The sequence below is a fragment of the Carassius carassius genome, chromosome 6 (assembly GCF_963082965.1).
Source record: "Carassius carassius chromosome 6, fCarCar2.1, whole genome shotgun sequence".
NCBI classification, from domain to species: Eukaryota; Metazoa; Chordata; class Actinopteri; order Cypriniformes; family Cyprinidae; genus Carassius; species Carassius carassius.
Window position 1 is genome coordinate 36,567,272 of NC_081760.1, and position 26,926 is coordinate 36,594,197.

Genomic DNA, 26,926 nt, shown 5'->3' on the forward strand with positions numbered 1-26,926 from the left:
CGTCAAAAACCAACAGCATTGCATCGGGTCATTCACCGGTGCCTGAGATCACAGTTTCACACACTACTTCCCTTTCTCACTCATGCCATCCCACGTGCCATCTGTTCTGCTGAGCCACAAAATACATAAATAAATACAAATGGCAAAAGTGACGTAACATTCAGCCAAGTATGGTGACATAGAATTCAAGCTCTACATTTAACCCATCCAAAGTGAACACCATGAACACACACCCAGAGCAATGTTCATCATTTATCCTGCGGTGCCCGTGGAGCAGTTGGGGGTTCAGTGCCTTACCCAAGGGCACCTACAGTCGTGGTATTGCCGGCCCAAAATTCGAACCCACAACCCTAGGGTTAGGAGTCAAACTCTTAAACCACTAGGCCACGACTTCCCCCGTACGTGGTGCATATTATTAAACTGGCAAAATAAAAAATCCCATAGATTTACACTGACTGAAAGAAGCATCCAAGACATATTTTGAGACTAGATTATTATTATTTTGACGTGTAATCTCCTAGCAACAACCTAGCTGCATAACAACCCACGTAAAAAACACCCAGAACGCCTCGACGTTTTCTTTAGACACCATTAAAACAGATTGCTTAGTATCTCTCTGAGAGCATTAGGACGGTAAACAGAGCACGCAGAGGTCGAGAAGAGCCCCGGCAGATGCAGGTGAAGCCACCTCACGTTACACTCACGACTGCTTTCGGTTTAAGAGGCAGGTGTCTGTGTCCACAAAACGGACGAAAACGCACCCTTGAGCTCCCAGACAGAAAGTACTCTATATTTAGGTTAGGTAGGTGTTACAGTGAAGCGTAAATGATGCTGAGAGAAGCAGTACAGTTCAGGACTGTCAGTGTTTATGTGTCAAACCGCGAGCTGCCTCTTCGCGGAAGCTTCAGGTCACATGACCAACTGTTAGAGATGCTTGCCTAGTCACGCAAGGATGTTTGAACGTTTTTGTACTTGTGTTTATTTTAAAAGCAATATTTATGTGTGGGAATTGCTTAAATGAGCGCGAATTCGTGTTTGTTTCGTGCACTTTTAACACACAGTTCTGAGACACTATACTAGCGAGAACTAAAACTAAAACAGTTTCTTTCCTCTTTCATGCCTACAACCGGATACACATGTCGGTAAGTGGTTGAAATGCGCGTGTTGTTGAAATGCTTGAGGGAATGATTCGTTCTGGAGTTCTGGAATGTCTCGTGCTCTGGATTACCGTGCTCTGGAATGTCGTATTGTTGCTCTGGAAAGATTTTTACTGTACGAGTTGATTACATATTGAGTTCCTTTTACATATATTCTGTTTCCTATAAGCTTGATCTTCTGAACTGTAAAAAGGGATGGATGTATATGCTGGATGAAGATGTAGAGGTAAGGATACAGGCTTGATCTGCTGCATGACATTGCATGACCAGTGACTGTATGTGGCTGTTATAGGATAATTGGCATAGCATGACTTGCTATAGTTCATTTTAACAGGGTTTTTTTTGCAGTGGAGGAAGCACTGGTTTGTGGTCTCTGACTCAGCACTGAGATACTATAGAGACTCTGAGGCTGAAGAGGTGAGCGAGAATAACTGAAATTGCCATGCAAATGATTATCTACGGATTGTACAGATAGGTTACTTGGAAATCATAGAATAAATTTAAATGTGGAGCTGAAAGTACAATAGTTGTAATATTACATGAATGCATGATCAGATTTAACAATGATATCTTGAATTCTGTGGTTTTTCTCCTTGATAGAGAAATGAAGCGGATGGTGAGATTTGTTTACATCACTGTTTGCGAGTGGAGGAATTTGATGCTGATAAAAACTACGGATTTCAATTGCATGTAAGAACTTGTCACAAAAGTGAAGTAACAAAAAATGAATAACATTCCTAATGTGGTCATATGTCTCAAAACCTGTCTGATTGATCGGCAGATGCGTGATGGAGTGGTGACCCTGTCAGCGATGACCTCCAGAATCAGGAGGAACTGGATCGACACACTGAGGAGCAGAGTCTCATTCAGGAATTCGGCTGAAAGCGTCCGGTATGACAAGAGTCAGTACGGGGTGAATGTCATGAAAAGTGTCCAGAAAATGTCTGGAAACAAAGAAAAATATATATATTTTGAAATTTGACAATAAAAAAACGTAGGATATTTTTTTCATGACAAGCATATTTTATAACACACAATGGTAGTATTTGCTATAATGCCTTTAAATTATACAAAAAAAAAAAAATAGAATTATCTAATGAGAATTATCATTGATATTGATTACAAATTACAACCTTTAAATTAACTAACTATAAATTACAGTGAGGAGAACTTGGGGTGGGAAATTGTGCTTATTTGTCATTAAATACAATACAAAATACAAAACATAAAAATACAACAAAGCTTTAATCCTTGTGCTAAATATATTTTTTAAACTTATTATTTTAGGTTGAAACATGATATTCACCCATAAAGAATTTATATGGATATTCAAAATATATTAAATATCCATAATAAAGCATGGCTGTATTGATTATGGTCATCTGAAAGATTTTGCGCTGGACTTTTAAAATGAATTGACTACTGCTGATGTTTAACAGGAGCAGGTTTGAGGTGGGACTCGGGGTCCTGTTTTAAGTAGGATGTTGATATCTCTGCCTGTTCTCAGACACCCAGACAACAGTGACATCAGCGACAGAGAGAACTCCAGTTCCCAGAATGCACCGCCCCGAACCTCTCCCACACCCCATGAGCCAGGGTCAGATGTCGGCGGTCTGTGTCAGGATGAACCCAACATGGGGTCCTCAGCGTTAACCAACCAGTGGGAGGCCGGCGAGGGGCGCGACCGAGAGCTCGAAAGACGTCTGGAGGACCGGACCAAGTGGTTTCAGGAGGGAGTTTGCAACAGGGAGGGTGAAGACGAGAAGGGGGTCGTGACTTCTTTGCAGGTTCCTGATGCTCAGAGTGGGCCAGATGTCGAGAAGAAGTGGATGGACTTTGAGCAGCTTCCAATCATAGAAAAGAGGTCACCGGTTGGTTCCCAGAATCTGCAAACGACAAATGAGGTGCTTCAGCGAGAGGTGTGTTTGTGGATTTAGACAAGCATGACATCCTTGTTTGGTGCAGAATCATTTAATGTGCATCATCTGTGCGTGTGATCTGGATGCATTGCATTGGTCAGGTGGTGTCTCTGAGGCAGCAGATCGAGGCTCTTCGTCAGGTCCGTGTGCGGGCCAGTGTCTGCGGTCCTGATGCGCCCTGCGCTTTTAAACTGGAGCAGATGGAGAAAAAGCACAGAGAGAGACTTCAGAGGATACACGACGAGCACGAGAGAGAATGCAGAGAGATTGAGACAGACAAACAGAGACTGCTGCAGGAGGAAGCCAAGAACGCAGTCCAAGGTCAGTGTGGGCCACAGAACAACAGTGACACAAGGGTTTAAGAAAAGGGATACAAGATAAAGTTTTTTTTTTTTTAAGAGAGAAATGCATTAACTTGATCAAAAATGACAGTAAAGTCATTTATAATGTTACAAAAGATTTCTATTTCAAATAAATGCTGTTCTTTTGAACTTTCTATTCATCAAGAATCTTGAAAAAAATGTTTTATGTTTTCCACAAAAATATGAAGCAGCACAACTATTTTTAACTTTGATAATAACCAGAAATGTGTCTTGAGCTGCAAATCAGCATATTAGATTGATTTCTGAAGATCACGTGACACTGAAGACTGCAATAATGATGCGCATTACAGCAATAAATTACATAATAATATTTCACAATATGCATGTTTTTACTTTATATTTGATCAAATAAATGCAGCCTTAGTGAACATAGACTTCTTTAGAATTTATTTTTTATTTTTTTATAAATCTTACTGACTCCAAAATTGTGAACAGTATAACGGTAAATATAGTGATTAAATTAAGTTTGTGTTAATGTTAACTAAAACTAAAACTAAAATCTAAAAAATGTATGACATAAAATGTAAAAAAAATAAAAAATAAAAAAAACTTAATGTTGCCAAGGGTAAATTTAAAAATAAAAAAAGTTTTGTTTAATTTGCAGTGTATATTGCAGAATCTAAACTAAAACTAATAAATTAAAATGAATATGAACTATGTAAACGTATTTTAAAAACTACAAAATAAAGCAGATGATAAAACACACAAAATAAAAAAAATCTTTAGCTAAAATCCAAGTGAAAACAAAAAATGTCAAAATCATATTTTTGATTCAAAATATTAACAAAAAATATATATAATAGTATATCAACGATACTAAAACAAAACTGATTTTTATTCAAGATTAGATGAGAATTCAGTGACTTTTATCCATAATTTCAACTACTAAGCTTCTCATCGTACTTTTCGTCTTCAATCCCGCAGCGATGGAGGCTCTGAGGAAAGCTCATCAGGAGGAGATTGAGAAGCTGAGGGGTCATGGAGGAGGAGAGACCAAAGACCCCTCGATCAGACAACAGCTGTATGGCAACATTTACACAACTATACAAAATACACTTCTCGCTTATTTAGCCAGATAATCAAAAGCAATATAGGATATCAAATATATATGGATAATCAAGCAAACCTAATAACAATATGGGTTATTCTTATGTTTACTGTAAAAATTTGTAAAGATTTCAAAGCAAAAATACACATGAACTATGACCTGAAGGTGGACGTTTGTATATAACACTTAAAGGCCTTACTAAAAAAGTATAAACTATCAAACAAACAACAGAAGGCATGTAGTAGATTGTAGGTTTTTCAGCCTAATTTTGGTCGTGATGATAGATTAGAGGCCTTATGCATCAAATATGGTACAGTAGGCTTTATAGGGTTAAGTGGTATATAGCTACTCTATGGAGTTTGGGTTCTACTGATAACGTTTTTTTAATTTATCAGTTAAAATGTTTGCTGTGTGGTAGATTCATTACAGGCATCTTTGAAGAGTTTGGTATGAATTTCAGTTCTCTAAAAATCTGAGAATATATTGCTCTCATCTGGGATTCCTCTCTCACGACTCTCAGAACACAAGAGCTTCTTTTCCTGCGAAAAGTGGCAGGTGTTTAAAAGACAGTTTGTGATTGACGAGAGTCCCACTGAGAGAATCAATTGTTCGATTATTAGTCAATCATTCCATCAGTAATTCAGTTAATCAGTGCACGGCTCTGTGTGTCTATCAGGCGCGAGTCGCTCTCTCTGCAGCAGGAGTTGGATGGTCTGTCGGAGCGCTATTCCCAGCAGTGCGTGGAGCTCAACCGCATCCAGAACAGCACTGAAGAGCAAAACGGAGAGATCCGACAGAAGGAGAGAGAGATGGAGCAGCTCCGCCAAGAGAACCAGGTAGACAGGAAGTGGGATGAGAGGCAAATAATCACCATCTGACGCTGAAATGTAAACATCTAGAGTCCGAATTTGACAATTAAATAATATATGATATGCACTTTTGTGTCGACCCACCCTGGTTCTCAGACTGACTGGACCAAAAAACATTATAGTCCTCCTGGGATGTTCACAGATATGCGGAAATCATAATTATAATGTGATTTTAGTCTGGATAAAATGAACTCGGCTGCTCTTTTTACTTCCTGACAAACACAGGAAGCTTTTTTAAGTCTAGTATGTTATAAAGTGACATGCATTAGATGTGAAACTGATGTTTTATCAGTAATGTGCTGCCACAAAGAACTATGGGAAATTTCTGTTCAAAAGTTTGGGGTCTGTAAGATGTTTAATGTTTTTGAAAAAAAACTCTTTTGCTCACCAAGGCTGCATTTATTCAATCAAAAACACAGAAAAAATAAATAGTCAAATGATGAAATATATTTTCAATTTCAAATAACTGTTTTCTAACTTTTGAATATATTATTAAATGTAATTTATTCCTGTGCTCAAAGCTGTATTTTCAGCATCATTCCTCCAGTCTTCAGTGTCACATGATCTTCAGAAAGTTTCTAATATGCTGATTTGATGCTCAAGAAACATTTCTGATTATTATCAGTGTTGAAATCAGTTGTGCTTTTGATGTTTTTGTGTTAATATACATAAGGTTCAGGATCCTTTGATTAAGAACAGCATTTATTTGAAATATAAATCTTTTGTAACATTATGAGTGTCTTTACTGTCACTTTTGATCAACTTGATCAATAAATGTCTGCGTCCATGAGAGTCTTGTTCACTGATCCAGGACTGGATTACTAATATTAATCAGGGTTATTGGAGGTCAAATGCTACAAAATGGGTTTCAGATCAGCACAAAACCATAAATGATCGTCTATTTTGGGTGTGTGAATGAGCTTGTCTTCATGTTTGGTTTTTAGTTTGGATGTGCCAAATCATATTTCCTCTTCCTGTTCACACAGGAACTGCAGGCGCATCTGACAGAGGAGATAAATCTCATGCGATCCTTCATCACCGGCCAAAGGTCAGGAGTTGTTCCCCTCAGCAGCTATGAAAGGAGCACCTCTGAATTAGAGGTGAGGCTTTGACCTTTGACCTGTAAAAAAACCCATACCTGCCACCATTTCATAATCAGATTTACCTTCTTTTATTGACCTTGATTTATCGACATCTATATGGACATACAAAATGCATCTCACAAACATATTAGAATATTATAATCAATGTAAGTTAAAGCTCGGCATGGAAATCCCCGAAAATATGTTCTGTGTTTCAAGAGTTTGGGAAAATATAGGTGATTTCTGAAGATCATCTGACACTGAAGACTGGAGTAATGATGCTGAATATTCAGCTTTGATCACAGGAATAAATTAAATCTTACAGTAGATTCCCAAAAAACAGCTGAATTGTAATAATATTTCACATTATTAAAGTTTTACTATATTTTGATCAAGTCAAGTCAATTTCCACCAAAGAGATGCATAAACAGGAAAAAAAGACTGATCTCACCAAATAATTAGTTCCCTTATCCTATAATCCTCAATTTTGTGTCCAAAAATAATCCTCAAAACAATTATAAATCCCTGATCATAGGTGTAATGACATTCCCACATTGTCCAATAAGGGGGAAATATATGGCATCTTTCATACTTTAAACTCCTCTGCACTTCCTGCTCTGTCTTCAAACCAGAAGAAAACAGTGATATTTAGTCTTCAAACATATCATTGTCCAGTACAAAGAGAGGATTGTCCACCAAATTTAGGGTTTTTAGTCACTGAGAGATAAATGAGAATGAAGATGCCTTTGGGGTCCAGATGATGTAATTACAAAATCAATCAGCTGGGGCTAATTGGACCATGCTAACCAGCTAAAATTATGTCAAATTTTGGCAGATGCAATTGATAACTCGGGATTTCCACTATGTACATACTTTCTGCACAGTACATATAATGCATACTGTAAAAGTTGCATGGCTTGTTTAGGAGTTGAGTTGGAGGCTGATGGTGTCATCAGGGGGCGGGGCATGTGATGTGAGGGATCGGTGTTTCTTAGACAAACACTGCCATCTACTGATGTGTCAAAAATAATTGCATCAGAATTGTAAAGCTGTAGATGGAGTATTGTTACGCTGTCCGTCTGTAGATGTTACTGAAGGTGAAGGAGAGTGAGGTGGAGTTTCTACACAAGGAGATCAGCTGTCTCAGAAAAGAGGTCCAAAATCTTACTAAGGTACAGATTTGGTTTGTGAAGGTCATACAATCTAAATGAATACTATACTGTACACTTTCTTCATACATGCTCCTAGTCTTACTGTAGAGAAACAAAAAAGTATATGTAATAGATCAAACTTCAAATGTTTGGGGTCAGTAAGATTTTTACATTTTGAAGAAATTAATAATTTTACTCTGCAAAGATGTATTAGATTGATTAAAAGTGACAATAAAGACATTTATAATGTTACAAAAAATTTATATTTCAAATAAGTGTTTTTTTTTTAACTTTATATTCATCAAAGAATCCAGAAAAAAAAAAAGTATCAGTTTCCACAAAAACATTAAGGATCACGTGAGACTGACATTAAGAAATTGTGCTGAAAATTCAGCTTTGCATCACAGAAATAAATTACATCTTAAAAAATATCACTTATTTGAAATTGTAATAATATTTCACAATTTTACAGTTTTCTTTGTTATTGTATTTTTGATCAAATTAATGCAGTTATGGTGAGCAGACGTTTCTTCTTTCAAAAAATCTTGCCAACTGCAAACGTCTGAATGGTAGTGTACATAAACTGTGTTTATCACTATTCTTCAGTATTAATATGTATTAATACTGTGCCTGCAGGAGAATGAAGTATTGAGCGAGCGCTACAAGCAGGTGTATGTGGAGCTGACTGAATTACGGGGCCGCAGTGAGAGAGACATCAATGCACTTAAAGAGCACCTCAAACTCACTAATGCTGCACTGGAGGAGGGGCGTCTCCTAGCCAACAGCACTGACCAATGAGAACACAGATGGATGGGATGCATTGGTTTCTCCATCTCAATTTGTCATGTACAGTATATACAGGCTATTGTTATGTGGAGCTCTTTTAAAAAAAATCTTATTGATTAGAAACTACAATGGTGCTGAAAGTGTATAAATACTGCAGGCTTTCAAAACAAGATATATTTTAATTTATACCCAATAATAATAAAACTTGCATCTGTTGGATGTGTGTGAAAGTTTATGGATCTCAATGTAATATGATTGCAAGATAAAAATAAATTACAATAAAACACACACACGTTACATATATAACAAAAACACAGCCAGCGACTGACATTCAAGAGCTTTATTAAACAGAAGAGAGGCAACTGCTGAGGGCTGCCTCAAGACATATTGTCTTTGAAAAGATAAAAACAACAATAAACTTTGGCTTGTGTTCATGGTTAGTGTAATGCAGGAATGAAAACACAAAAATGTGTTGACAATCTTTATTATTGCATAAATATATCCTGTACTGCATCAGGCCCTTCACAGAAGACCTTCAGACTGCTGGAGTGAAACATGCACTGAAAGAACAAGAACAGGGATCTCTCAAAACCACATACGCGCAGAAATACACAATATATACTGTGATGAAATTGATCTACCACGTGTACCTGCGCTCAGTCGTCATCATCGTCATCATCTGGGACGAAGATCTCATGCTCCTCCAGAAGAGCAGCGAAATGTTTACTGATCAGATTACCGACATACAGGAACGGAACCACCACTATAGTCATGCGGGTCAGACCGAGCGGGACCTGCGGAAATATGACAGAAGGAAATCAAACTATACAATAATAATAATAATAATAATAATAATATGTGTGATGATAGAAAACTGTACAAACGGCGTTTAAAATAAAAATACATTTTGTAAAAACAGCACGCAAAAACAACCCCACAGTTGTTAAACTAATAAATAATTAATAATTACATAAATAATTGATTTTATAAACAACCGTACACGAAGAACTTCCTCATTTTGCAGCACAAACATTGTGATTGGCCATTAGTAATGTCAGTCAAGCCACTCTTAATTTTCATTGGCTAGGACAGCACCCATTCCTGGTTACTGAGTCCGTTCGGGAGTCTCCGGCGGAGATGTTTAGACATGTATTCACGCACCTTCACTGGTTTAGGAAGGACAGCCCCCGATGCGGTTGACACGACGGTTCGGCTGAAAGTCGCGTTTGCTGATTTTGGGCCGGTGTTGCGGCTCAGTGCTGCTGTATTTCGAATGAAAAAAGCCCGAGAGAGTCGACCTGCCAACGACGCCATATTTCCTGCTTGTGCCGTTTAGAGACACGCCCAGTAGACCCGCCTCTTTTGAATTTTTAAGTAGTGGGAGGAGTAAATATGCGGTTTCTGAACTCATCAAAAGTGATTTATACTTCTGTTACAGTAATTTTTTTATTTAATGGTTGTATTATTATATAGTATTGTATGTGTTAGATTAGTAATACGCTTAATAATGCCTTGGGGCTCTACATGTATAAATATAACATATTCAGAAAATGCCCAACCTCCCATCACACATAAAGGAGAAGGAGGGATTTCACACAAGCATTCATGTTTCAGGAAACTCACCTTCAGATCACGGGTTTAAAGTCCTCCACCCCACGGTATACAGGTATGATAAGTATTGACAATACCATAACAATATCCTCCTGAGAACCAGAAAAAAAAAGTTTTGTGATTTGTTTTAAATGGCATTACATTGGATGTAGCATAAGAAACAAATGGAGAATTATATATATACAAACACACACACACACACACACATATATATTAACACCAGCTGCTCTCTGCTCTCCCTCTGCTCAGGTACACAGCCAGTGTTAGTGCTTGCTGATGGCCACTCAGATGTTTTAAATTCATTTCATAATTCAGACGATTTAGCATATTAAATTGATCAAAAAAGTGACAGTAAAGACATTCAAGATTCAAGATTTGTATTCTTCACATACATGATTATATAGAGCACATATAACCAGCAGTCAAATGTGAGTAAAGTGACAAAATATTTCCATTTCAAATATATGCTAAATGTTGAAAAAAATGCATTACAGTTTCCACAAAAATATGAAGCAGTACAATAATAATATTTCACAATATTACTGTTTTTACAGTATTTTTACAGTATTTTTGATAAAATAAATGCCATTAAAAACATTAAAAAGATCTTTTATATAAATTACGAATATTTATTTTAACATTTAATTGCTGCCATCTACACAGTGTTTTCCATTAAAATATAGTAACTGTGTATTTTTTTAAATGTAATTTAGTGTTAAATTATGTTGGTGATTTAATGATCTATATTACAGTTTTTATGTGTGAATCCCTCTCTGTGTCTGTGTAGGAGACGGGGGCAGCAGGAGGGTCAAAACAATCAGATTCTATACCTTAAGAGAGATGCTTCCTCCTCTTCTCCTCCTGCTGGACTTACATCTCCTTCCTCATCAGCCTCATCTCATGGGTCACCTGACCTCAGACAGCTGAAGCCCCATTCCACCCCACTCTCCTCCGGCCAATCATGGGTGGCCGTGCGGGCCAGAGAGTTAGCTGCTGACGTTTTACACCACTCTCAGATACAGACTAGCGCAGGCCAGAATGCCAGAGCAGCCCAGTGGTGACTGGACAGTTCAGTGGACAGGTGTGTGCCTGAGACATTAACATGATACCATAAACATCAAATGCTTCATGCTTTTTGAGCTCGTGTGTGTGTGTGTCGAGCAGCTGATGCTGGACTTCGAGTATCTCATCAAAGAGGTCATCAGGAATGATGCTCCTTCAGTGACTATGACGTCGTCATCCTCGAGGTGGTGTGGTTTTGTTTAGGAGGAGCTACTGTGTTGTGGGTGTTGTTTTTGCTCTGATTTGTTCACAGAATGCATTAGTGCTGCCCATTTGGTCTGTGCATGTTCGTTTCCGAAGTATTTTTGTTCCCATGTTCCATAGGTCTTTTCAAAGTCTTTGTTAAAGCATTAAAAGCTGTCAATCAATCCAAGCAGTTACGAGGAGAATCACAACATTACTGTGTTTGAAAATCAGGCAAAAAGATGAATGGAATGTTTACTTCTGGAACCCAACGGTTGCGCTCAATTGGTGCAGTGTTCTAATCTGCATGTGTTCTGTTGTTTCTATGGCAACAGATTTAACTCTTTTTGCATCAGAGTTGGGAAAAAAGATAATTGTGAGGTTACATTTAAAAGAAGAAATAAAATCACATTGGGAGATTAAAGATTTAAAAATGTATTAATTAAAAACGTTTTTTATTCTGATCCAGAAATGGGCTTCTATATTTAAAATGATGTTATTGCAAATTATTTATTGATTTTCTATGATAAATTTTTGCTGTTTTTAGCATATTTTCCAGTGAAATATATTTAATGAATAAACTAATTTAATTAACTTTATTTCATAATAAAAAAAACACTTTGTTACTTTCAAAAAGTAATCGAATTATATGCATATTATATATTCATTTTAACATCACCTACAATAGTTTTTGTGACTTTTTCCTGCTGATTGCAGGTTCTTCTCTTCAGGTATTGGCTGATAATGACAGAGGCACGTGGATCATCCTGTGAGAGACACACACACACTCCTCAGTGCTGCTCTGCTGTGGGACGGACCACGTGTTTGTGTGTGTATCTGTGTGATTGTGTGGAAGCAGGTTATTCAGGAACCTACAATTTTACATTTTAAGGTTTTCATATAAAATGTACACAAACTTTGATAAGTTTTAGTAAACAATAACACTGAAAATAAGTGAACTCCATGTGTGTAACAAACACAAAACATCAGAATGCATGAGTTTTCTTAAAAGCTTTTTTTAAAGGGACACTGAATTTGAGGCACAATAATACAGATTTGAACATGGATTTCTGCTACAGGTAGACTTCAAATAAGGCCATTATGGTTTCATCAGTACAAGATCATAAAACTAAATCATACATTAGCATAATCATACACTGGAATAATTTCACACTAATAAATGCATACCATTTGCAGCAACTCTTATAGTACAATTAAAGAAACTCTCGATATATATATATATTCAAAAACAATATAAACCTGTGCTAAACTCTGTTATATTAGTATTCATAATTGTCACTAGCATTTTTTTTAACTGTCGCAGAATAATTTCACACAGATTTGGTTTTATAACCACTGGAGAGTTACACACTAGCTACAAATTTGCTGCCAAAACCATCATAATTAGATACAGAATATTCATGAGTTGTACAAAAGCGTCCAATCACATCTGTACTCTTCACTAATAAATGTGTTCAGTGTTTGTTAGAAACGAATCATTTTTGCTCGGCTATATTTGTGTGGATGTAGAGTGAATGATTTGTGTGAAATGAAAACCACTGACAGATGAAATTAATTTCTTTATAATCACATGATGCTTTTATTTAATGCAGTGAAGTCAGTGATTAACCTCTGAATCTCATTTGTGAAAATTCAGTTAAATGAATCTTGATTCTGCTTCTGTTTTGCAAATTAGGCCTGATGAGATTTCAGATTTGGAAAAAATAAAGCATTCTCATAATTATTTATACGTTTATGAATCTCTAGACTGAATAATGCTCTGAAGGCACGTTTGATCCGCATCCGACTCATATCACAAAGCATCAAAGTTGAACAGCTGATTAAAGCACAACAACTGTATATATCATTTTCATTATAATTAAAAAAGAAAGTCAAAAGCATGGAAGGACATGTGGAGTTACAGCTGTAAAAGGCAAAATCTACAGTTGTGGTTTCCAGCAACACCTTAAACGTTCATGAATAATAATGAGGAACAGGCCTAGGTGACCTATGATTGGCTTTGGCAAAGAACGATTTCTATGGCAGCATGGAGGGGTGAATGATCATCAAAACCAGACTCTTAAAGGAACTGTTCCCCCAAAAATGAAACGTCCCTCTTCACTTATTCACCCTAATATCGTTACATAACTTTATTTCTTCTATGGAACACACTTGAATGATTCTGGAATGACATGAGGGTGAATGCCTTTACTTTTGGGTGAACTGTAACTTTAAAAGCCGAGACACATGAAACACATGGCAGCTTTGAGAAAGGGAAGGCAATGAAAATATGTGTGTGAGTGTGTGTGCTTAATTAAGGCATATGAATGTCACCGTTCACTAGAAAAGCCTCATCAGATCATACAGCAGCTCTGAGGGCAGTTTCATCTCAGGAAACTCAAATGATTGCTCAGTTTCCTCTGTGTTTACAGGAAATGAACTGAAACTGAGCTTCCTCTAATAATTAGCAAAACTGAAGATTGTATTTCAATCCCAAACGAGTTCAGCATGCACAGACATTGCTTCTACAGTGTCCGTGTGAATGTCCATCAGTCTGGGCGGAGGAAGCAGAAATGACGGTGTGTTAGTTTGGTGTGTTGCTGTTGAAGAGCTCGGTTCTGGCCAGTTTGGTGGGCGGCTCCAGTGACTCCTCCCCCACAACCACAGGAATGGCCATGTCCTGATCCTCATCGGTCTCGTCATCCTCCTCCTCATCCTCCTCATCTACACACATTCACTCAGCAGGGTCAGTGCAACACGATCAGTGACATTTCCTGACTCTACAGTGTTCTGGGTGGTTTCTAGAGCATCGCTATGCAGTTACCAGGCTTTTCGATTAAAAACTCACTTGAAGGAAAAAACTAGAAAAGCCTCATCGTTACATAACTTTATTTCAGGCGTATTTATGTTCTGATTTGCGATTATGTACGTACCTTTATCAGGATCCATTGACCTTTGACTTCTGTTGAGACAGGCAAACTGAAACAACAAACAAAGTTAAATCACTGTATGACAGTTTCACCGTATGTGTGTGTCTGTTTGTACTTGTACCTCTCCCATGACAGAGATGGGCGTCTCTCCTTTGGCCTGTGCGACTCTGTGCTCGATCAGGTAATACATGTACTCATCATACAGCAGTCTGATCAGATGAAATGAGCCGAAACTGGCGGCACTGCGCAGGGTCAGATCTCTGATCACCACAGAACTACAAAACACACACAAAGACTGTGAGATTACTCCAATATAACAACTAAAGACGCACTAAAACCCCTAACAGGACACATTTAGGGTTTGGTATTAGCTTTTTGACTCATTTTTTCATTAGACTGTCAAAAGTGAAGTGATTTTATCCAGAAAACTGGAACTGTTGTGTACTGCGCATTGATCACATACTGAAGTGTATTGAAACATGCAGCATTATTCAATGCATTTACGTATTTCAACTGAAACAGGAAGACAGTGCAGGACATATTGAGCAGCTCCGCCCCTTTTTAAAATAGCCAGATGGTTTGTTTATATCACAGCTTGGCCAGAGCCATCAGTTGAACTTGTGGTCAATGCATATTCAGACTAAAAGCCAAAGAAATGCATCTTTGATTTCATGAGGACTTTAATATGCAGTGTACAGTGGGGAATCAGTGGCCCTCTCACCTGTAGAAGCTCCATTTGAGCAGGAAGAGTTTGGCTGCTTTGGGGAAGGCTGGACTGCCGGTGTACGGCTTCAGGGCCTGCGACACGACCCTGTCCAGCCATACGGCCCACTGCTCCAGAGAGTTCTGCTGCTGCAGGGTGGCTTTAAAGTCCTGCTCCATCCGCTGGACTATACCATCTTCACAGCCACACACCCACGAGGCCTGCTCCTGATCTCACACACAACACACGTAAATTACAAACTGATGGGAGATCTGAGGATGACAGGACATGAACAGAGCGAGCCGTGTTACCTGTACATTGGTGAAGTCGACACGGTTGAGGTCGCTGAGCATCTGTGTGATCTGAGCCGTGTTCTGCAGGACGGCGCGGGCCGCCTGAGCCAGATGATTGAGAGACGTGTATCGCCGCAGAGTCTGAGCGAACGCTCCCGCACACACAATCTACACAACACAACACACAGCATTAGCATAACCACAGCGAACACAGAGGGGAGTCAGAGGAGATCAGTGGTGATTCAGACCTTGATGCGGACCATCTCCTCTGGGATGTTGATCATGGCATTGGTCAGCCAGTTCTCCAGACTCTTAGCGTAGTTACGGATGGCTTGAGTTAAGGCACCTGCATGAAGAGAGAAATAGAAAGAGTCTAAATAAAGACAACAATACTTGATTTCAAATTCTGCATTTAAATTATGATTTCAATTCACATTCATGGTCATTTGCTGCAACAAACGTGCTTTAACGAATCTTGAGCTGTACTGAGCTGAAGTGTATGAAGTTAAAATAGAATTTACGCTATCTTTGTGTGATTTCATAAAGTTAAGCAACTTATTTTTTAGAATTGTGCATTTTACTAGTTAAGTTTACAGAGTTATATCAAGTTGTATAGAGAGTGCAAAATATAATATATAGCCATGTAGCTCATGGTTGTGCTTGTATAAATTTACTAATAAAGTTTCGGTAGCTATGTGTAGACTTTGTAACTCAGGGGGGAATAGATTTGATATAGAATTTGTATAGATTCTGTACAGTTTTGTGTAAATCAATTTGTATGTTGTTTAGATTTGTGCGAACTGTGAAGTCTATAGAGTTGTCTAGCTCACTGTGCATAGAGTTGCTGTAGAGTTTGTGTAGAGTTGTTACTCACTGGGATAGGATTTAAAGTCTGTATAGAGTTTGTGCATGATTGTGAAGTTTATATACAGTTTGAATGGTGCTGTGTTGAATTTTAGAATTCATTGGGACTAGAGTTTATATAGAGTTTGTATTTACATTACATCGGTTTATATAACCCACTGAGGATGGTGATTATATATCATTTTTATAGAGTTTTGAGAAGGTTTGTAACCAGATGAAATTGTGTTTATATAGTTTGTGTAGAGTTGCGTAACTTATTGAGTATTAGTGATTATATATATTTTGCAAAGAGTTGTGTAGAGTTTAGTTTCTAATTGAAGTGGTGTTAATAAAGTGCTGTAATATTCTCTGGGGATGTTGTTTAGATGGAGTTTTGAGTCTTACAGAATTGTGTTAATCACTGTGGATGGAGTTGATATAGAGTTTAGGTTGTAACAAACTGAAATGGAGTGCATATAGAGTTTGTATAGTATTGTAACTAACTGAGATTATATGTGGTTTGTATGTAGAATTTTGTAATTCATTAGTTTTTTAAAGCATTGTGTAACACGATGGTGAAGAGTTTTAACACACTGGGATAGAGCTTATATAGTTGTCTGACTTACTGTGGATGTTGTTTAAATGGAACTGTATAGAATTTTGTAACTGGCTATGACTAGAGTTAATACAGAGTTTGTACGGCATTGTGCACGTCAGAAAGGATGATTATATCGTTTGCATAGCAAGTTTTGTAACTCAACGGGACAAAGTCTGTACAGAGTTGTAACACATTGGAATGAAGTGTATTGCTGTAACTCACTTTGGATATTGTTTATATAAAGTTTGTTTGTAGAATCTTGTAATTCATTTGGTTTGTGTAGCATTGTGAAACAAGTTGGTGAAGAGCTGTAACTCACTGGGAAAGACTTTGTATAGTTACAGTATAGAGTTGATATAGACTTTGTGTGGAGTTGTGTAACTCACTGGGGATGGGTCTCAGGACTTCAGGGATGAGGATCTCCACTAGGCTTTGATACAGTAAGTTGTCACATTCACGGGTCCAGTGCAGGATGGGCTCATATTTACACAACAGAACCAGAACTGACTTGGGCAAACGCTTCTCTGAGTCCTCCTGACTGTAGAGACAGAGACAGCCGTGAGACACAACACAACACAACACTTGTGACTAGTGTGCTTAAAGACAATGTGTCTCACAGGTCGAGTGTATCCGAGTTCCCGCTTTGTCCTTCACTGAACCTCCAGAAACTCTTCCACAGTGTCTCCACAAGAGGGAACTGCAGGTTTACCATCACGTCCAGAATTGCCTATGAACACACACACACACACACACACACACACATACACACGCATTATTCACCAAAACACTAAAATGATCTCACATCTGACATCCAGCACACACACACACACACACACACCTCACAGTGCTCTCTGTAGACCAGCTGATATGTGTGTACATGTTGAGGAAGGAGTTCATCCGGCAGAGGTTTACCCTCATCTTTGACATCAGGGAACTCAGGCAGACTGCGGGACGCATCTGACACACACGTATAAAAAGTTGATGTAGAATAAGATTATATATCCAAAAGAGAGAGGTGCTCATACATTTTTGTGTTTGATTTGTGTGGTCTTACCCAGAAACTGCTGATACTGGTGAACCTGGGCGCTGATGTCAGAAAGCCCCGCCCCTTGTTGATGCCCCGCCCCCAAGCCCATTCCATTGGTCAGTCCCTCCACCTTCTGCACAGGCTTTAACCTTAATCAAGAGATGAGAGCTGTCAATCAAATTAACAACAGCAAGTGATCATCCACACACACACACACGCACCTCTGTTTCTGTGAGTATGGCTGTTGTCTCATGGCCAGGTGTTGCTGGTCCTCCACCAGTCTGTGCAGGGGGGAGTTGCTCTTGATTCGAAGGCCATAGTAATGGTACTTAGAGTTCCCTCTGAAACACACGTGTTCATTTAGTATCATCGTTTTCGTCATTTTAATTTTTTTTCTTTATTAGTTTATTTTATTTTTTTTACACATCTATATAGTTTTTATTTTTTCCAATTATTAGTTTTATTTCAGTACTTTAAGTAAAGATTGAACTACTAAAGAAAATGTGCCTTTGCAACTAGCTGAAATAAAACAATAAATACAAGTAAAACGTTAAATAAAACATTTTTTATAATGTATTTTATTTCAGGTAATGTTTATTTTGTTTCAAGTAATGAATCACATACACTCAACAGAGAAAAAGATCGAGCCATAAACTTATTGTCAATGCGTGAATGTAAAACTAGATATGTTTTCAACCAAGATGCTAATTTAATTCATGAAACAACATCAACAAAAATTGCTTAAATAAATTGCCTCTTTTCAATCCCATCTGTTTAATTGAAATTGTAGTGCTGCCTTTATTACATGTAAAATTAAATAATCTACTTTTTGAGATGCATATCAATCAGTCACATGATTTTTTTATGCAAGACTTTTGACTTTTTTAAGATGCTATTTGGTAAATATTCTTCCATTGAGTTTCTGCACATCTTTCTGAATACTAAACGTATCTCAAATGGGCTTATGCTCAATTTAAATTTCTGGCAAATAAAACAAGTCCCGCACAACATGATACAATCACAGCTAATCAGAACACAATTCATGTTTAATTCACAGTTATGTGAAGAAGATTCTGGACCAATGAGATTTCACTGTGGGTGGAGCTACCCGGTACAATAAATAGACAAATAAAGCAAAATGTTTATATTGCCTGCCGTGGCTTGAATCTTTGTTGTGTCACACCTGGTCTGGACAGTGTGCTTGTACCTGGTGCCGAGACGTCTTGTCCTGAGGCCCATGAACACGGAGCGGATGAGTTTGCCAAAGGAGGCGGCGTTCACAGGTTCCAGCTTGGTCTGCTGGCAGTGCAGGAGGTAATGACAGTAGAGAGTACAGCGAGGAAGACTCACACCTTCAGCTGTCTCGTAGTTATCCATCAGCCACTGCACCTGAGCTCAGACAGGAGACCGCAGGTGTTCATTATTTGACATTCAACTCCTCTTTTCCCACCTGTTTTACTGGTGAAACCAGTGATATAACCAGTATTTATTAATATTTTTAAATTGTTAAAAATTGTTTAAGTTTTAGTAATTTTGTTATGTGCTATTACTATTATTTTATTATATTTTATTTCAGATTATATTTATATTTTATTATAATTATGTGCTAAATTATTTTCATTAGCCTTAGATTTTTTTATATTTATAGTTAGCTTTAATTTATTTTATTTTTGTATTTAAAACTTACATCTTATTTTATTTCTTCCTTATTTCAATTATACAAATTAGATGTAGTTATAACAACACTGGGTGAAACTCTCTCGATGTGAAAATCTGAAGCATCGTACCACTAGTGAAAGCAAATACACTCACAGTCGCAGGTGATGCACGTGTGTTGTGTGAGAAATTCTGGTTCCCTCCGCCGAGCATGTACCCGCCCTGAATCAAGTAACTTCCCGCCCCTCCACTGGTAACCACGCCTCCTGCCCCGCCCACTCCTGACGAGGACCCGCCAGCCACCACAGTGATCCCTGAACTGCCCTCTGAGAACATGGAGACCACCCCTGTGCCCATCCCAGACGTCACAGACACAGGCTGAGTGCTGGCGGGGGATGTGACCTGTGAGCCGGTGGTGGGCGACGTCTCGTAGTAAGTGACAGTGGGCGTGGCCTGAGAGTAGAGGGAGGGGTCTGTGAACTGGTAACTACTGAAACGACTAAAAAAGGGAGAGAGAAGGACAAATACAGAGAAAGGAGAAAAGAGAACCTAAATATACGCCACAGGTACTATGCTGATGCTCACATTGCAGTATTGTTGTAGTTGGCATCTCCGTCCACAAACTGGCTCGGGTAAACATGCTGTACAGGAACCTACACACACACACACACACACACACACACAAACAGCAGTTTCACATCACACTTTTAAACATCACAAAGCATGTCTATAATAATGTCAAATCTAAATCTGTACTTAAACACATTAAATTTGATATATTAGCGCTGATAATAGTTTTACACAAAACATAAACATCCAATCAACATCCAAACACAAATTTTAATGATCATTTGCCCCTGTATTATTCTCATTACTGATGTTTTTGAAGGACAAACGAAAAGCCAAATTTACCATCACATTTCTCATTACACATCTGAGACAACGGAATAAAAATATTGTAATACTTAGACAATTAGAATTAAGTGTATATAACATATATATATATATATATCCTGTACAGCAGGATGCATTTAATGTCAGTAAAAATTGTATATGCAAAAATATGTCAATTATGTTGATGTTTGTTGATATTTTAATAATATATGTATGTAATTTAAATATGTATATTCTTTTATGATATTTATGACAAAACAGCTAAATAAAAATCTAGCACTTGATACAATATGTATACACACACACACACACACACACACACACATATATATATATATATATATATATATATATATATGTGTGTGTGTATAAAATTGTGTTTCTTGTTGCAAATTATTTCTACTAATCACATATTATTATTATATGAACAATAACATACCCCAAAAATATTTGAGCATTCAAAACACACTTAGAAATGTGTATATGCCATTGCAATATGGAAAAACACTGTGAAATATGAAACTCCCAAGTGATATTCCTTGTAAAGAAATATACTGCAAGCACACTTTCTCTTTTGAGGACTGAACTGATACACAAAAAACATGCTGTATAACTGAAGAAGAACACATTTCAGTAGATGAGATTTCCTCATTCTACTTGAAGCAGTTATGAAGTGTGTGTGTGTGTACCTCAGGTGTGATGTGTAGGTTGCTGACCCCCAGTTGTCCACTTTGACTCTTGGTTGTGGCCTGAACCACTGACCTCTGCTGAAAACAAATCCTCACAGATTAGGAATTAATTTGATTTTGACAGCCATGAGAGATATATATATATATATATACACACACAGAAGTGTGTGCATTACCTGTGCGGTCTGCACCTGTTGCACTACCTGTGTGGGTACACCAGTCTGTCCCGCGGGAGGAGAATTCGATTCAGAGTCATTTGAGTGAATAGAGCCCTCTACAGACACAGGCAGACAAAAAACAAGACACATAGACATCAAACTACTGTATAACATGCTCAGATTATCAGACAGAAACTCATTTGCATATTAAAGGATGCCTAAAATTGAAACAGGATTGTTCATAATGTTTTGAGATTAACTATATTAAATTTTGGGTTGAACTATGAAAATATAATGTAACAGTAAGAACTCAAGTGCATGTGCCAAAACAACCCGTTTAGTTTAAAGGAACATTTGGGGTTAAAAAAATGATTAGAAACAATACCCAAAAGTGTAGAACATGGCCACTTTACACTACTGAATCTCACACTATACACCTCGTCTGTTTTTGTGTGTGTACAAGAGAGACACACGCAATGAGAAGAAGACACACTGAAGAGAAAAATAAAGAGACAGAAAACAGAAATGAAAGGAAACATGACAAAACCGCTCTCAGAAAAGAGGAAATAATGACTGCGTGAAGGGGAAGACATAATTTGTTCAGTACAAAACCAGAAGGAAATTAAGATCAAATCAATACCAAAACAACTAACACTCAACCACCAAAATGAGCTCTAACTCTGAGCAAGTGCTCACACTTACGGTAAACCACATCCAGACTGTACAGGCAGCTACTGTAGAACATGATCTGAACACAGACACACATGAAGACTTTTCTCTTTATATCAGGCTCATACGGGCCGGCCTTGAACAACTAATCTCCACAGATGGGCCGAGAAATCTCTCGCTCAGGTAAACACAGTATCAGATTGAGAGAGAGATGGAGAGAGGAGAAATCAAGCTCAAGAAAGGATGAGGACCTGTGCTTTTTACTGTCTTTTTCCTGAATGCCCCAGTTTATCTCTCTACTCCGTTCAATTATTCTCTGATATCACCATCCTTGTGATGTGCTTTAAGCTAGAGCCTTTCTACAGGTGTTCTGCTGTCGCGCTTGCTTTAAAACAGATTTTCTAAATAAAACTCACATTTTTATTTTCTATTAGTGTTGATGTTTTGATGATTAAAATACAAATACACAAGTAGTTTATGTGGACAAATTTTTAATTCGTAGTATAAATAAATTAACTCAAAAAGAATTTGGGGTCGGTAAGATTTTTTTATGTTTTTGAAGTCTCTTACGATCACAGAGGCTGCATTTATTTGATCAAAAATACAGTAAAAACAGTAATATTGTGAAATATTATCACACATTAAAATAATCACTTTTTCTATTGTAATATATTATATAATGTAATTTATTCCTGTGATCAAAGCTGTATTTTCAGCGTCATTCCTCCAGTCTTCAGTGTCACATGATCTTCAGAAATCATTCTGATATGAAGATTTGCTGAGCAAGGAACATTTCTTATTATTATCAATATTGAAAACATTATCAATGTTAACTCGGAAATCATTATAACTGTTTACAAAATAAAAAGCATTTATTTGAAAAATAAAATTAAAAAAAATTGTAAAACGCATCCTTTCTGGATAAAAACTTTTTCTTTTTTTTACACTTTTAAATGCTAGTGTATACATTTACATAATTTTTTATTTTGATATTTACTTAGATGTTTTTATTGTGTTAATGACATTTAAAATCGTATTTGCACATTTAAAATCGTATTTTAAATGTGCAATTTTTTGTGGTCACAATATTTGGTCTATCAGGTCTCAGTTTTGTCCTTCACTCCTATGTAAAATTTGCGGACGTTAATAAAGCTGCTGCGGTAAGAAGTTCATCCACACACAATGAGGACGCTGAGCAGGCAGTGCTGTCATAACGGCTGCCAATTAGAGCGTTACGATGTGCAGTCATCAGAAACAACGTGTGTATGTGTTTGTGTGAGTGTGTTAAATAAAAAGCACAGGCAGAAGGGAAAGTGTGTGTGTGTCGGGTGGTGATGCACACTGCTGCTGTTGCGTGTCTATTTCAAGGTCCTTCTATTTAGGGAGAGACCTAGATAGTGTCAGGTGTCTGTTAGATCGCATTACACACACTTTCATACATGCAATGCATATAAACCAGTGGTCTGCTCTGCAGCTTCAGTCCTTACTGGAGAAAGGTAAGTCCACACATATCTAGTAAAGTGGATATCTAGCTCACCGGTAACTGTCACCACTATGCACTGCTGGGCGCTCTGGCTGTTTCCTGCCTGGGAGGCGGAGCTTTGTATCTCTCCTGACACATACTGCTCGGCTGTCACGGCTCCTTGAAGGGGCGTGGTCAAAACCACTTTCTTTTGAGTGACAGGGGGTGTGGCCTGTGCTCTTCTGATAGAGGCCGTCTGTGCGGGAGCGGATCCCGGCGAGCTCTGGATGTCAGAAAGGAACTGGGATGTGGAGGTGGAAGTGGCTTTCTGGAGGGTTGACGAGGCCGTCGTGACGTTGCACCCTTGTGATTGGGAGGGTGGAAGCTCCTCGGCGGTGAAGCCTGAGGTTGCCATGAGAACAACAACCCAAATCCCTCTGCAAACAGAAATTAAAAGCATGGATTATTGCACATTTACACTCAAATTTCCATGCATTGGTCAATTTTGACCATGCATTGGTCATTTGCTTTCATTCATGCCATCTTTCACCCTAGTGGACAGAAAACATTTAAAATACACATTTAAGTGTTTATTTTATTATACATAACTTAATCTATTTGTGTCTGTAGGTTTCGATTACAATACATATCTTTAAAGGCTGTTTCTCAAAAATGAGTTTTTTTCTCCACTTCAGTAGCAACGACATACATCCAACTTTAAAGTTTTATCTATATTCTGAAGGTTGAAAATATATTAATTTCTGGCTGTTGACAGGATTTTCTGATTTATTGAGTAATAAAAAGAGCTATGAAGAATCCCCTCAGTACAAATCTTTAAATGGGTCATATGACGCTGCCGTTTTTTTACATTTATGCATTTGGCAGACACTTTTATCCAAATACGACTTACAGTGTATTCAGGCGATAAATTTTTTTTTTATCAGTATGTTGCTAAAAAAGAACAGAATTTTGTCTATTTGGTGTAATGAAATGTGTTTTTATGTGGTTTAAGGTTAAAAAAACACATTATTTTCCACACACTGAACATGTTAAAATTAAATACAAATGTTCAACAATTTACCACCATACTTTCAAAAGCAAAGTCTATATACGCACATATAGTTAGACATCAACTTCTACAGCTGGATAGACATGTGTCAATCACGCACTTTCAACGCCCACGCCACGCCCCTTCCCAGAACACGCCCCTCCCACCACTCCCTCCGCTCCAGAGCTGATCTGGCACACTAATGGCTGTTCGACGACTCCCTCAACAAAGTTTTAACCCCGCTGAAAATACAATTCCCGGGAGTTTGATCCACCGCAATGCTTGCATTCCATCGCCATTTGCGTTAAATAAACCCAAGCAAACCGGACTACCGACTAAATATTACAGTCGAATGTAGTTTGGCTGACAGAAGTCGCTCTCTGGCATGTGATCCGTTTCAGTTATCAAGTCAGTTAAACACACTTGTGACGTCATGCTCACCATAAACAAACAACAGCAAGTCAAAAGTCTCACGCGCTCACGTTACAACACCCGCCATTTTATTGCGCTCGAGCAGATTTGACATCGTCATAACAACCGCGTGCGATAACTGAGGAAATCGTGTCTGGCGCTCTTCAGCACGTTTTTTACAAAAAAAAAACAAGAGGAGGACGCGTAATAAAGTAGCTGCTTTCACCTGTCGCTTCTTGACGGTTGATCTTAGTTTGGCGCGGAGTTTTATTTTCTTAATGGTTCAAATTGATGTTGTTGATTTTCGTTGCTGGGTTCTTGTCGCCACGACTACCGTGACTATGGCGCCTTGTCCTCACCGGGGCAACTGTTGCTACCCACCCGTCTAAGCACCGCCCTCTTGCTCAGCAGTGATAGGCTGCGTGTCGCCAAGGGAAACGCTCTTATCTCTTTGTTATTGGATAAGGTGAGTGTCTATAAGAATCTGACGTTGTCATTCGCTGTCAGCTGCTGTCAGTCGAGTTACACTGTTACACAAGAAGTACACGCCCACTTCACGCTCATTCGTTGGACCACATTCCTGTCAATCAAACGTCACTTTTTTTTTTTTTATTATGCCATACATCAAAACAATACAACGAGAAACATTACAATGAGAAGGAGAAAATATGAACAACAATATGAAACCATGCCAGAGGACAATAACAACCATAAAAAAAATTTTTTTTTACATAAATAAATCTCCTGTCAATCAAACGTCACGCTAAACTCCTCTGAATCAGTTTCGACGTCAGCTAAAAAATAAAATAAAAGTACACGTTAATAAATTACATATAATTTATATATAACGAAAAATGTATCAAAACGGTGTTTTATTTTTGCGCAAATCATATGTATAATCAATATCCTTACTAAACGTTATAATATTAAACATACTAGGCTACTGCTTCTGCATCAAATGGCAAAACCATGGTACTTTGTCTAAATGTACAGATTTTTTCCAAAACATTTTAATAAAACAGGATAATGTACCCACGGAATTGTCTGAATAATGTCCCCTGAATAAATAAATAAATAAGAATGTAATTTATTCTTATTTTGAGCATGAAATTCAGCAAATGAATCATTATATTTCTAATTTTAAAAAACTTTAATGAAGTGTTGCACCATCAGGCTATCAAACATAATAATACTGTAATCACCAAGGTCAGAGCTGTAAGCTGAAGGCTCATCCGTGTGCTGTTATCTCTGTGAAGGCCACTGTGTGAATCATATTCTCCAGACTGTCTTATCTCATGACTGTATGATTATGAAGAAACAGGTTTTTGCTGATACTCTTATAAGCCGGTTTTCCGAGGTGCTGGGACTCTTTAATAACCACACACACATCAGCTCTCACATCCATATCCTCTTCTTATCTGTTTGAAATGTCATCTGGGCAGCTTGTGTCATGAGAGGTCAGCTAACCCAGCCTGCACTGCATATTTTTTTACTGTTGTGTGTTGACAAGGTTTCAATGAAATTCTATGGTATATGAATATGAAATCAGACAGTACTATTGTATTACCTCAGATGTGAAATCTGGCTCTAATTACTCAGTATCTGGGTGTTGGTTTATGTTATTTTCATGAACCCACACAGTGTTGATTAGTATATTATAATTATTCACATGTAACAAATTTGCATGATAGTAAACAGTTTTCTGTTCATTAGAAAAATGCATCTGTGGTCAAAGTGAACCTTATATAACGTTTTGTCAACAGTTTATATATACAATATTTCTGCTTAAAGGAATAGTTCATCCAAAATTAAAATACAGTCTTTTAATACTCACCCTTGTGTCATTCAAAACCTGTAAGAACTCCATTCATCTTCAGAATACAAACTAAGATATTTTTGATGAACTCCGTGAGCTTTCTGCATAGACAGCAACACAACTGACACGTTTAAGGCCCGGAAAGGTAGTGAGGACATCATCAAAATAGTCCTTGTGACAGCAGTGGTTCAACCGTGATGTTATGAAGCTACAAGAATACTTATTGAGTACTTTTACATTGTCATACAGACGATGAACTAAGAGAGATGGGCGTTCTTCATCAGAACAGCATTTTCTCAGCGTCATGCTACTCTCATGAATGGCAGCAGAGACTGACATGAAAGAGAATAAATTGTTGAATAAAACTTTTGTTTTCTTTGCACACAAAAAGTATTTTCGCAGCTTCATTAAAATACGGTTGAACCACTGCTGTCACAAGGACTATTTTGATGATGTCCTCACTACGTTTCTGGGCCTT

At 37.8% G+C, this 26,926-nt stretch overlaps 3 protein-coding genes across 4 annotated transcripts; 1 reads left to right on the forward strand and 2 right to left on the reverse strand.

Annotated features, from left to right (window-relative positions):
- Positions 1-755: 755 nt before the first annotated feature.
- Positions 756-8,611, forward strand: LOC132142796 (TRIO and F-actin-binding protein-like). The gene is made up of 12 exons (XM_059552923.1): positions 756-1,142; positions 1,327-1,383; positions 1,506-1,574; positions 1,758-1,847; positions 1,939-2,063; positions 2,689-3,076; positions 3,178-3,397; positions 4,384-4,480; positions 5,184-5,343; positions 6,363-6,476; positions 7,544-7,630; positions 8,246-8,611. Exons 1-12 carry the CDS (start codon positions 1,137-1,139, stop codon positions 8,405-8,407), a joined length of 1,575 nt encoding a protein of 524 aa, XP_059408906.1. The 5' UTR covers positions 756-1,136; the 3' UTR covers positions 8,408-8,611.
- A 209-nt stretch (positions 8,612-8,820) lies between these two features.
- On the reverse strand, positions 8,821-9,744 carry LOC132142797 (essential MCU regulator, mitochondrial-like). Its single transcript, XM_059552924.1, has 3 exons — positions 9,557-9,744; positions 9,046-9,189; positions 8,821-8,955 (listed from the first exon to the last, which is right to left on the reverse strand). The coding sequence occupies exons 1-2, from the start codon at positions 9,707-9,709 to the stop codon at positions 9,052-9,054; spliced, it is 291 nt and encodes a 96-aa protein (XP_059408907.1). The 5' UTR covers positions 9,710-9,744; the 3' UTR covers positions 8,821-8,955; positions 9,046-9,051.
- Positions 9,745-13,444: 3,700 nt separating this feature from the next.
- Positions 13,445-25,117, reverse strand: LOC132142798 (MHC class II regulatory factor RFX1-like). Of its 2 annotated transcripts, none has more exons than XM_059552925.1 (18): positions 24,859-25,117; positions 23,249-23,610; positions 21,061-21,158; positions 20,885-20,962; positions 19,887-19,954; positions 19,458-19,800; positions 18,853-19,034; positions 17,867-17,986; positions 17,673-17,794; positions 17,457-17,575; positions 17,236-17,345; positions 17,005-17,156; positions 15,426-15,523; positions 15,196-15,345; positions 14,903-15,111; positions 14,303-14,456; positions 14,185-14,230; positions 13,445-13,975 (listed from the first exon to the last, which is right to left on the reverse strand). In XM_059552925.1, exons 2-18 carry the CDS (start codon positions 23,586-23,588, stop codon positions 13,836-13,838), a joined length of 2,529 nt encoding a protein of 842 aa, XP_059408908.1. In that variant the 5' UTR covers positions 23,589-23,610; positions 24,859-25,117; the 3' UTR covers positions 13,445-13,835. The 2 variants fall into 2 exon arrangements, with proteins under 2 accessions (XP_059408908.1, XP_059408909.1); XM_059552926.1 differs by having other exon boundaries at positions 20,885-20,959; positions 24,859-25,116.
- Between the last annotated feature and the right edge of the window lie 1,809 nt (positions 25,118-26,926).